The 12,905-nt window shown below is 40.8% G+C and overlaps 1 protein-coding gene across 5 annotated transcripts; it reads left to right on the top strand.

Moving 5' to 3' along the window:
• Window positions 1–166: 166 nt before the first annotated feature.
• Window positions 167–12,904, top strand: larp4ab (La ribonucleoprotein 4Ab). Of its 5 annotated transcripts, none has more exons than XM_086086570.1 (15): window positions 167–303; window positions 4,697–4,835; window positions 4,985–5,219; window positions 5,306–5,442; window positions 5,642–5,745; window positions 5,894–6,004; window positions 6,180–6,233; window positions 6,665–6,877; window positions 7,196–7,290; window positions 8,231–8,458; window positions 8,575–8,629; window positions 8,714–8,881; window positions 8,966–9,093; window positions 9,173–9,335; window positions 10,969–12,904. In XM_086086570.1, exons 2-15 carry the CDS (start codon window positions 4,826–4,828, stop codon window positions 11,365–11,367), a joined length of 2,100 nt encoding a protein of 699 aa, XP_085942696.1. In that variant the 5' UTR covers window positions 167–303; window positions 4,697–4,825; the 3' UTR covers window positions 11,368–12,904. The 5 variants fall into 5 exon arrangements, with proteins under 5 accessions (XP_085942696.1, XP_085942695.1, XP_085942694.1 ...); XM_086086569.1 differs by lacking the exon at window positions 167–303 and adding an exon at window positions 2,208–2,596 and having other exon boundaries at window positions 5,069–5,219; XM_086086568.1 differs by lacking the exon at window positions 167–303 and adding an exon at window positions 2,208–2,596 and having other exon boundaries at window positions 8,717–8,881.
• Window position 12,905: the final 1 nt, after the last annotated feature.

Here is a 12,905-nt window from a genome sequence, read left to right as displayed (position 1 = left end):
GTAGTCTTACTGATAAACAGTGACGTACGTATGCACAGTCTCCTTGGCGGAGGTAAATATGCAAAGTATAATAGACTGCGCGGCCTTTGAGCGGCCGTGACGTGTTTAGCGGAGGGGCTCAGTTCTTGGTGACGTAATAGCTCAAAGACTCGCTTGATCGGTGGGTGGTTCCGAGTTTGACTGAGTTGGGGGTGTTCATTCGAGCGAACACGTCTCAGCGTCCTTCAAGGGGAAGGACTGTTTTTCTACTTGGGGGTCGAGAAGCGTTTGACAGAATACACAATCTCAGACGTCGGGAGAGAGGTAAGTATAGTTTTGAGAATACTGGAACGTTTAGTCGGTAATATAGATTTTCAGTTGTCACCTAATCTCCTTTTAAAACTACGTGTTGACAGCAAAGGTGACTTCTATTATTGGAAAGTATCAGAAGGTGGCAGCACAACATTATTTATTGTGGGGAGAAGATTGTCTTCTAACTAGTGTTTTTTTCTTCTTCAATTTCCCAAACTTTTTGGATTCATGGCATAAATTTTACATTGGAAAATCCTCACGGCACACCACCAAACAATGTCACAAAAAGTTCTGCATAGCTTACGTCACAAGTCAAAATAGCGGTCTTACTTGGTGAAAGACAGTCCTTAGTTCAATGAAAATCATTGCACTTTGGATCGTTGTAATTATACAGTGGCTCTAAATCACTGGTCAATACTTCAATAATTCAATTGCAATCTCGCAACTGTAGTAGGACTATACACAACCCAACAATGAAGCCTCTAAGACCTTTACAGTATACAGGTAAAGATGAGATCCAAATCCTTTGTCACTTTAAACATTTTCCAACAACACTCGTCAGTGGAATGCAGTTTAGCAACTCAATAATTCAGGTCAATGTCGATTTCTTAAAATCTAGATTTAAAGAACAACTTCAACCTTAAAAATGTACAGAGATTTTCAAGAGCCATTTATGAGCTGGTTAAATTTGAATATTTACAGTATTGATTGCAATATGAATAATTCAGTAAATATAGGACAATTATGCCTGTCATTGCAGTTCCACCCATATCTCTGCAGTTGTTTATTATGAATGCTGAGCCCTTGTTCAGCTGAAGTACTGTCCTGAGAAAAGAGTCGCTTCACAGCCCATAGTCGTCCCTACAGAAGGGGACAACATCACAGTAATGTGTGTGTGTGTGTGTGTGCGTGTGTGTGTGTGTGGTACTGACAAAAATGCTCATTGAATATCAGCAGTCATGAAATACTGTGAAAATATTGCCTTCAGCAATTGGACATTACACTGTGACCCTCTTTTTAATGCAGTGACATCATCTTCACATCAAAGTCTTTGTATGTGCAACCTGTTTAGGGTTTTATTTGCCAAGTTAACTCTGTTGCAACCCAGAGGGATAAGCATTACAGAAAATGGCTGAATGGATGTTTAATTTGGCAACACTGGAGGTTTTTCCAAGCATGAAAGACCTTTAAAATGGGTATGACACAGCATTACAATTGGATTTGAGTGTGGACTTTTGAATGGCCAAAACTTTCATTTTGTCTTTATTTTTTTTCAGTCATTCACAAGTTGACTTTCTGGTGTATTTTGGATCATTATCCAGCTGCAGAATCCAAATGTGCTTCATCTGCAGGTTACGAACTGATGGCCATATCATTCGGATTAGTTTTGCAAAAGTAAGAAAAGCCTTTGTTCTTCTTGATCAGCGCTGGTTTTTGCCTCTGAACACTGCCACAGTTGTCAGTTTTGCCCAGTCTCTTCCTTATTGTTGAGTCATAAACAAACACTGGGGTGAGGAAGGCATGCAGTTCTTTGGATGTTATCTTGGGGTTCTTTGAGACCTTCTGGATGAGTCGTCGCTGTGCTCTTGGGGTAATTTCCGGAGTCTCGAGTCGACCACTCCTAAGGTTCAGCAGTGTTCCATGTTCTCCATTTGAGAATAATGCCTCTCATCGTGGTTCGCTGGAGTCCTGATAAAGCGTTAGGAATAGCTTTTTTTTTGTTGTTTTATCTCTTTCCAGATTGATTGGAGTCCTAACGCTTTAAGGAATGGCTTTGTAACCTTTTACAGATTGATTGGGTTTTGGGGTGGACTAAAAGGCAGAGTTTTCTCGCAAGGTCATGTGCCTGGAGCGTCTCACACTATATCCGCAGCCCGAGGACACGCTGTGTTTGTTCTGATTTCGGCCGTAGATGTCGCTATGGAGGCGAAGTGCCGCCCCTGTGGAACTGCTGGTGGTAGCGACTCGCGAGTAGAGGACGTAGCTGTCACATGCTGCACTAACAGTCCATTGAAAGCCAATCGTTTCAAATGAGGATAACGTCGTAAAATGGAAATTACCTTTTGATTCTAAACAACCAAGGTAGCCGTCCGTGTGCCTAAAGTCGTAGTCTGGAGGTGTATCGTGCTCCTCGTGTTTGGGCTTGGCGTGTTACCGGGGAGACGGTAGTTGAGGGAAAAGCCGCACTCTGGAGAAGTGTGGTTGATGTCTTAAAAAGCCTTATTCAGGAGCGTAAACGCACTTGGATATTGTTGTACAACTGCGAACTGAAGCGGACGTCATCTGAATACCCAGTCCAAACATGGTAAGTTTTTGGCCTAGCTAGGACGTTAGCTAACGCGCAACTACCTGTTCCTCCTTTTTAAACGCATCGCCCCCATCGAGCACTTTAAAATGCCAGACGGTTTTTATAACTTTGCACCAGCGTTCTTCGCTTGCTGATGGTTGTCTAATTACAATTCAGCCTTTCTTAACGAATTAATGCGAATAATGCGTAATGTTTAACCTTTTAAAAGGTGAACAAGTCACGGTCAACTAGTAAACATATAAGCCATGAGCTAGCTATGGCGGATTTGTGTGGTTCACCTGTCTTAGTAAACGGCGTCTTAAACAATCTGCCATTTGTCGACTGACTTAACTTTAGGAGCATGTATATGTTAAGAGACATGACCCCGGTCGCTTAACGTTTTATTTCGTCACTTTTGGTTGGAATCCATGCGCGATGTTCAGCGTGTTACAGGCCTACACGTGACTCCTCGCTGTGTTAGCTGTTACACAAGCTAGGTGACGAGCTAAATGGCTATCAAAGGAGCTGGGATGAAGGTTACCGTGTGACAGAGGAGGTGAATTTAGTTCCAACAATTGTTTTGTTATTACAACTGAGCCGTGAAAGATTTTTGTTGATAAACACGACTGTCCGGGATTCATTTTAACGGCCTAGCGAAGACGTTTGGAGACCTTTTTTCGAACTTAACGTCAGCGCCATGTGCTCCGACACGCTCCACAACAGCGGTGCACTGCGTCTGGAATAAACCAGTGGCCGAGCACATTCGAGCTTCTCCATTGGACCTCGTTTTTTTACACAATGTCGATAAGGATACATTTAGAAGCAAATTCTTATTTAAATGACGTATGTACACGCCCGACTTGAAGTCGGGCTGAATGAAAGGCTTGCGTTTTGAATGGAGGTTCCGATAGGCGGGTTGAACCGGCATGCGGAAACCAATGAGGCAGGTTTGTGACTGCGCAGTAGACGTGTGAACAAAACCGGATTATTGGAGCTCAGGTTAATGAGCCTGTGCATAGCTAGTAGTCGAATGTGTCTCTTTATGTTGCACGGTAGACGCGTAATGTGGCTTGTCACTGCTGAGGAGATTACTACCTGAAATACTACTTGGCTTCTGAATGCTATCCGATAAATCAAAGATAACGATTCTGCTTTCATAAAGGTCTGCCTAAGAATTTGGACAAATCAATTATATACCCATCGCTTATTGATTAATTTGATTATCGATTATATGTTGAGCCTCAATCTTAGTTTTTACATATACAGTACATTTGCATAGTAATATATTTTTAAATTGCGATGCTTAAAAGGCTGAACATCCATTGTTATTTAAAGCAGTTTGAACATGTTTGATATGCTTAGTATCTCTTAGTACTAGTCTGCTGTTTTTTTTTTCACACTAGCAAGCAACTGAGCAAGTCAGTTGAGATCACTAGTAGAATGAATATGGTGCAACTACTTGAATAGTATTACTGTATTACCAGTAATGTTTTTTTCCACTACTGCATTGAAAGCTGAACATTTATTCAATATCCGGCTTAGGATCAATGTTGTAGTAGTAGTACACACTTTCTCACGAGTAAGACAAACGCGCAAGCTAGGTGAATGAATGACTAGGGCACACTAGTACATAAAAAAAAAAACTACACTCATGCCTTTCACTGCTGTTCTGGGTGTGTTGTCAAGGTTACAAGGCTGAGGTTAGAAAAGGTATATTTACATGAAGTAATCCCCCTGAAGTCGAATGCACTTTCCCAGACCTACATGTCACATCTTCATGAACTCTTTATTTAAATTAACACCAGTGACGGGCAAAACAGAGAATGTCTGATTAGCATGTCTGCCTCACTTATTCTCTGCTGTTGAAGTGCGGGAGTTTTAATCTTGGCTGCCACCTTCCTGTGCCGAGTTTACGTTTTCTATCCAATGAACGGTCCAAATTGTTCAAAGGTATTAATGTGAGTGTGATTGGTCTACATGTGCCCGAAAAGTCCAAGGTGTACCCTGCCTCTTGCCCAAAGTCAATAATTTTCAGTTGCGCTGTTACCTCATCATTCTTGTTACACATGTACTGCTGAAAGAACCATTACAAATTGTGCATTTCTTTTTATAATCTAGGTCACCACCAAGGAAACCGTTTTGAACCCCAATGCCAAAGTGTGGCAGGAGATTCCTGCCCACCAGAATGACATCTCGGAGGGGACAGACAATTCCTCTTGGCTGCAGAACTATCCTCACAACGCTGACATGACTGAAGGTATGAGCCATTTTGTCATAGCAGTCTTCCAAGTTTAGTCCCGCAACGGAAGTGTTATGCATGCATTTATTTACAGGAAAGGAACTCCATGTTTTGATTTTGTAAAATATTGTTGTTGATATCCTGTCTCTCCTCGCCTCCCATCTCAGTGCACCCTGATGTTCTCTCTCTCGGGGGGAAAGGATGCGACTCTGACTTTCCTGATAACACTGACTATGCCTGTGTGCCCACAGAGGGCAGTGTGAATGATACTGACCCATTTGATGCAGGGCATTTAGCCCTTAACACCCCAATCGAGGGCACTGTTGATGACACAAAAGAACAACCCATGTCTGAAAGTCTAAGGGAGTCTTTAAAGAAAAAACTGGAGTTCTGCTTTTCAAGGTGGGTTGTATGAAAGGATTAGATTGAGCTATTTCTCTTCTCTATTGTACTGTATTGGCTTCTTATTCAGAAACTTGTTTTTCCAGAGAGAACTTATCAATTGACCAATACCTGATATCGGTGATGGACAGTGAGCAGTTTATTCCGATCAGGACCATAGCATGCATGGAGGACATCAAAGCCCTCACCAATGACACGGGTCTCATTGTCGATGTACTGAGAGGTACCTGTCTTATAGCAGAAGAAGTGCATTGTTTAATTTGGTAGACAAATTCTAACCGGGGTCTTAAATAATCCAATTATTGTTGCAGCTCCCTTGCTTGTAAATTATAAACTAAAACTCAGATAACTGATTGTTGAACAAAATATTTCAATTATTAATTAAGATGATGTTTTCTTTTCAACTTTTGTTTCTGTGACAGAATTGCCATTGGTTCATGTCGATGAAGCTGGAGAAAAAGTTCGCCCGAATCACAGTCGCTCCATTATTATTCTGCGAGAAGTGCCGGAGACTACACCGGTAGAGGTAAAGACCCTCCTCCATTGTCATCTACTTGAACACCTCTCTTTTACCAAGTCAACCTTTGTTTTGAAAAAATAATGTCAATAAATTGAACTTGCTTGTTGGTGAGAATGTGAGTAGAGCTGTAAAACGTGTTTTGTAACTGTTGCAGGAGGTGGAGGCTCTTTTTAAAAGTGAACAGTGTCCAAATATGTTAAGTGCTGAATTTGCACACAACAGCAACTGGTACATAACGTTTCAGTCGGATATGGATGCACTAAAGGTACGCAATTACATTTGTTATTTCAAAATTGATTTAATTTGATTGACATTACTTATTTTAAATGCAAAAGCAAATCCCGTCATAGCAAAGGGAATTTAAAGGATTATATGGGCAGGGGGGGGTTGCCGCCGCCACCACCGCACGTTTTGAGTGTAAAAATCCTTTCTGTCCTCAGGCTTACAGATATCTACGAGAGGAAGTGAAAGTATTTCAGGGGAAGCCAATAATGGTAAGTTTAGAGTTACTTGATAATCATACAGATCTTGATGTTTCTGGTTAAGTGTTTGGACAGCTTCTTTACTGGTAGTTTCATCTTATTTTATTTCCTGTGAGTGCTTCTGCCGTAACCCCCGGTGATGATCAGTATCGCGCTTGGAAGGACCCAGATGCATTGACACTGGCTGGGGAGAAACGTTTTTCTCTCTTCCCATTTCTGTGTTTTACCTCTCTTGTTGTGTTCTGTCCTTCATCTTCATCTTCATTCCCCTTCCCATTGTTTCCCTTATCCCTCCCCCTTCCTAGCCAGGGCAGTGTTTTATGGCCTAATGACCGTGAGATTATGAGATCTGAGGGGACAAAGGCGACAGTTACAATGTAATCATCGCTGGAAATGCTGATGATTCTGAATCTTGTCTCGTAATTCCTGCTTTGTCCTTCCAGGCCCGCATCAAGGCAATAAACACATTCTTTAGTAAGCCGGGCTTCAGCAGTGTGGACCCCAGTGTGTACAACCAGCAGGCCCAGCCTCACGTTGCGTATGGCTCCCCTTTGTACATGCAGCAAGTTTACAGTGCTCAGCAGCAATACCCAGTGTATCCGGCTCTTGCCCAATCCTGGAATGCCACAACAATGCCTTACTTTGAAACACCTCTGGTAAGGGCATTTGTCACATTTATGTATTTTTAATTTAACCATCCAATTGATGCAGTACTGACCTGGCAACACACGGCACAGTAAAATTAAGGAAATTAAATGAAAATATAAAGTGATCAGCAATATATAGTTACTGTTACATAATACATTACTTAACATCATAGCACATGAAAAACTGGTTCTGAAAAGGCTTAAGACAGGTGCCGTAATCATGTGCAATCCCCGTCACTAATTTTTAAACAATAAATGACTGTGTGGTAAGTGACAATTAATAGTGTGGTTTTAAATTTTATTTTACTCTACTACTTTGACATCCAGGCACCTTTCCCTAACAATGGATTCATGACTGCTTACAACAGTGTGGGAAACTATAAAGCAAATTCAAGCACTAATCCACCGCAGTGCAGGAACCGGTAAGTGCCGGCATTAATGATTTCTTGTTTTAGGGGTTGAACCACTTAAGTCAAAGAAGTAGTGGCTTTATCAATGGGAGTGTTGATATTTGTGCCATGTACTGGTTTCATGTAAAGACACATTTTGACCAACCAGCATGAAAGACAAAAAAAACATTACAAATAAATCTCTGTCTTATGCTGAAAGTAGTTGTTTTTAACTAGTCTCATCTTGTTCCATAGTCTAGCGTGTTGTAAAACGGGACAATGTAACCATGCTCCAAAAAATTATACATTTCACTGTCCCTGCTTTTTCTATTTCTCTTAAGCTTTTATTGTAGCCACATTTTCCATGTGGCTGTCCTTTTTTTTAAAGGGTCAGTATGTCAAATTTGAAATAATAGAATGCAATGACCTAAAATTATTTGCTTTATTAAATGTTTTTTTTGTTTTTTTTTGCACACACTAAGCCTCCCACCAATTATTACATTGGCAAAGTTTTTTTCTTTCGAGTATATGTAGCAGAAAGACGGCGGCGAAACACGTCTGCCTTTTCTAAGGCTGACCCTTTAAGAATAGCAGTGATCAGAATAGCCAAAGTTAAACACTATCGTCATCCACAGCTTATTTTCGGACACTCCGACCCATGTAGATGTATGCCGACTTTTTGCCTTGTTGGCCGGACAGTTCTCCACTCAAGAGTGTGATGGTCAGGCAACAGCAGAAGACAGACGAGTTGCAAGTCCTCTCCGTAAATTAGTCGACTGGATGGCGAGATGTCAAATATGCATGATTAGCAATTAGTCACCTTAGCTTTACCTTTTGACTAGTCAACTCATCGGTTCAACCCTTACTATGTGTAACCCCTTAATGTCCTATTTTTCCCTGATAACAGTCTTGTCCGCATGCATGTGTAACATTCAGATGTACTGTTGGACATGGGTCCTTTCTGTGTTCCCAGGAATCATTTAAAGGGACACTTCAGACCTGGTGACACGCTCGTAACTCCTCCCATGGCTCCCCCATCTCTGATGGAAGGCCTGTTGAGGCCCTTGACCTCACAGCCCCTTAAGACACCAGGGTCCTTGATTGCCAGAACTTCAGCCAGCCTGCCTTCCCTAAGTCCTAAAAGCACTTCTCCAAAGGACATCATGGCCAGTGGGGATCTGAGCGGAGACATACGAACTAGGTCTGTAAATCTCTTGTTAATTCACTTTTAGATTTTACGATGGCAGTGTACCCATTATATGTTTGCCATTCTTACCTCACGTCCAACCTCTCTAAATATTTTTGCTTTTATTTCAGGAGAAGTAACAACTACAGAGGCATGAGGAGGAAAAGAGATGATGAACAAAGCATGGTCAGCAACTTTTGAGACTTTTTATTAGATTTATAACAATATTTCATGCATCTAAAATGTGATCTTTTACCTAAATGGCTAAAGCAGAAGCCCAGTCCTGTGACAGAAGTCGAGGTGCCTCCTCCACCAAAGTTTGACCTGGCAGCTTCCAATTTCCCTCCATTGCCAGGATGTGTGGTTAGTGTGACAGAAGAGAAGACACCAGAGATGCGTCTGTCTGATGTTGTACGTGGTCTAAAAGTGACCAACAAGGTAAATAATGATCTCTGTTAATTTACTTCTACCTGCAGACTCATGTCAACTGTATATTTACCCTCTTCTATATTTCCATCTCAGGTTGTATGCAACAAAGTAAATGAAACTAAACCTCCAAACATCTGCGAACCTCCAGTTTCAAGTCCTGTTAGTCCAGATGTGGCACCTATTGCAGAGGTTAAGCAGAAACCAGCTCAGCCTGTTAGAAGGTGCAGTTTCCTCTGTGGCCAGTGTTTAAAATGAATTCAATAATTGCAACACACTTACATGGGATTCCTTGTGTTTTAGCATTTCGGCACCGGTCGAGGATGTGGGCGAGGCCGACATTACTATTCCAAAGGAAAACGTGTCGTCGTCCATCAAGCCTGTTAGTCCAACAAAAGACGCATCTGCCACATCTAGCCACCCTGTCCTCGAAGTAGCATCTCCACCGTTAGACACCTCAGAGCAGGTAAAGACTCACTTTAAAAACCTGGTTCGGGTCATTACAATATGGCCTCTTAGCCCCCAATAATTGGTGACTCATCCTTTAAACAATTCTAAAACAGAAAGGTGGTGTTGGAAAAAATGGCAAATTTTGAGTAGAGGCTCTATTTGTGGCATTCTACTTAAGTAGAGTCATGTGTAAACATCTCAGCACTCATTCTATGTAGAGCAGTAAGTATGATAGCTCGTTGGCAATCTGCCACATAGCAGTGGAAATGTGTAGAGACCTGGCAGATGGACCAATGAAGAGCTCATTAGATTTTAGGGCGCACAGTGGATGCAGGAATTTAGTATTACCCGTTGAGTCCACTTTGCATCAACTCACAGAATTGTGTCAGCCACATCTGTTTATTTTGCATTAGACAAGTAGCCTTCTAAGAAGTGCACACAAAGATGGCTGTCTCGCAAACTTTGCCTGGCCTTTTGCACTAGGGGTGGGAATCTATGGCTACCTCACGATTCGATTCCAATTCAGAGGCCTTCGATTCCATTCCGATGCATCACTACATTGGCTTACATTTTAAACCTTTTTAAAACAATTGCCGAACTCAAGGAAAGAGCGAGGACTTATATTTCACACTTTGACTTTTATTAAAGTGGCATTAAAGTGTGTCAACACAAATTTCAAAAAGTGCTAAAGGCAGCATTTGCTGTAATTAATGTCTTACTTCTCCTATAACAATACATTTACAAAAACATTTTAAGTTATCAATCTGATTTAGCATAACCTGTATTATATGTGAAAGTGCAGTATGCAGCAGACAACAGTGGCTTTCAGTTGTTTTTTTTTTATTGAAACTTTAAAAAGCAATTTCTAATACCTTTTTTGAATCTAGTCAGAATCTTTTTCATACGATGCATGCATGAACAAAAACTCCCTCCTGAGTCACTTTGTAGTAAAATGTATACTCTCTATTTCACTTTTAATTACAGGACAGACTTGCATTTTATTGCAAGTGACCGTGTTACTGGCCTTTTTATTTTATTTTATTTTATTTATTTTTGTCAAATAATTCCACATGCTCGTGGCATCATACGGTTGTGTTGCCATTCTTTGACAAGCTTTACAAGTTTTGTGACGTAGGTGTTGTATTATGAATTCAGTACCTGTTAGCGGCTCTCAGCTTTTGTAGGTCCATTGGACGTAAACATTTTGGTGACAAAAGATGGAGCTTCACTTGCCACCATTCCCATAATCTCACTGGTATGAACATTAAAGGACCAGCAGTCTTCGGATGAGCCAAAGCTAGTGAGGCTAACTATTATTCTCATCCACAACCAATTTATTTTCTATACTCTCAGAGCCGCACAGGCATATGGAGAACTGCCCCACTGATCTACAGTGTTGAAGTCCAGTGACGGCAGTTAAATTGGCAATTGGGAAGACGATATGCCAAAAATCACATAATTAGCAATTAGTCGATTTCAAGCTTTAAACATCTATATGGATTAATAAAATCTTATCGGTGTACCTCAACTGTACATGAGTACACCACCACAGAAATTGATATAGAGGGGGTTAACTCATTTGCGTGGAGTACTGCATATAAAAAAAAATCATGGTATGTATTTATTTCCTTTCTTTCTTCTCTAACAAGGAGCCAAAAAAGCTCAGCTATGCAGAAGTGTGCCAGCGGCTGGCTAAGGATGGACCACCGGCACAGACACCCTCTCCGGCCCCCCCGGTCTCTACGGTCGCCCAGCCTCTGCAAGAGCTCAAAGTTAATCGAAGGGAAGATCCGCGAGCCAATAACAGGGAGGCTGCAGACAAATCAGACAAACGTGGAGACAGCTGCCCTCCTCGTCAAGTCTCACGCACATTTTACGCCTATAATCGCTCCGGCCGAAGTGGGGGTGCAGGGCTAAAGGCTTGGGAGCATCCTAGAAACACAGGTGGAAACGCAGGCAAAACTTTTTCCCCTCAGCGTGGATTCAGGAGGAGTGGCAAGGAACAGAACATTCCCCCAAGGTCACCAAAACAACAGAATAATTCTTAAACTGAGACACAAGTGTGTGTAAATATTTATTATAAGATTATTAAAAAAAAATTGTAAATAGAAATATTTTAGGTTTAAGTTGCTTCTGACAAATGTTTTTCACGGCTTGTGCGAGTTAAGTTTTAGCCCTTCTTCAGTTTTTAGGTTATTACAGCCGTGCTACCTACATTATTACATTATAGTTCCTTACTCATTTGTATATTGTAAGTGGCTGGTAGATCCATTGCTGTGTCCAAAATGTTACTTTTATATACAGTGGTCCCGCACTACTTCTCGGTTCACTTATTGCGGATTGACTCTTATTGCGGATTATTATTTGGGTACATAAATCATACATTGCGGGGTTTTCTAGTTGGTGTCCAGTTTTGGAGTGGAATGGTAGCCGTCAACCTCTGAAAGGTATCGAGAACTGTAAATAACGCTTTTTTTTTTTTTTTGTCTTTCTACTGGGATATCTCACAATGTTGTCTTGCAGATTTACTGGCAGCTTTTTTGTAAGTTCAATTGCAATACTAGTGGAATTCTGAGTGATCCGCTTTTTTATTTTTTATTTTATTTCCCCTTCAGTAGTTTGTGATGACAAATTTTGCCTGGTCAACGAGTTAAGGCAATACTCTGGAAAATGGCAACCTTATTAAGGTCAAATGCAGATCAAGTAATGAATAGTGAGCTCATTGGGGATTGGCACATAGCAAGCTGTCACTTTTTTTGTGTTAAAGGACAACTTTTACTTGGTCAGCAATTTAAGGTAATGCTATGGAAATTGACTTCCTGTAAGTCATGAAAATGGTGGTGTTATCTTATTGTCCCATCTTGAGTTTTCACTGTATTTTGCAATGACCGTATGGCATGATGTGTCCAAATTACCCACTTTTGCTTGACAAAAGACCTCAAGATAGAGGTACCCTGATTGATCAGATTTTGTTCTGAACCTAACAATACTTGGACTAACATAAAACCTGGGTTATGAATGATAGGCTGGCAACCAGTTCAGGGTGTGCGCCGCCTACTGCCCGAATCCAGCTGGGATAGGCGCTAGCGACCCTTGTGAGGAATAAGCGGTTAAGAAAATGGATGGATGATTGAAATTCATATTCATAAAACATTGAATGTAAATGTAATCGACATGTTTGCCAGGTTTAACTGTCCATGTAAATAGCCAGTAATTTGACTGTTGAATGAATGTTTTGAGTGGCGTACCACTGTTCTGTTTGGTTTTGTTATTATGTAGTAGCTAAGACAGCCTTTATTACTGTAATAGACATATATCGTGTGTTATTATTCAATGTTTAACTTCTGATTTTATTGAGTATTTGTAAATAGCCATATGAATGTTGGCAGAGAAATATTTTGATGTACTCCTAATTCTCCTATTTACTATTTTGATCTCGAGGCGTAAGTCAATGTTTTTTGTTTTTTGTTTTGATCTTGTATCTTTTAGATCAAGTGGGCTTGTTTTAATATGGATTGATGATTTGGAATCAGTGTTTCAAAAATAAGTAGTGTAAATATTTTAGATAAAAATCATGCCACTGTGG

The sequence above is a fragment of the Leptonotus elevatus genome, chromosome 10, assembly GCF_054856555.1.
Source record: "Leptonotus elevatus isolate MCC_2025b chromosome 10, RoL_Lele_1.0, whole genome shotgun sequence".
NCBI lineage: Eukaryota > Metazoa > Chordata > Actinopteri > Syngnathiformes > Syngnathidae > Leptonotus > Leptonotus elevatus.
This window is presented reverse-complemented; position numbering and strand designations above follow the sequence as displayed.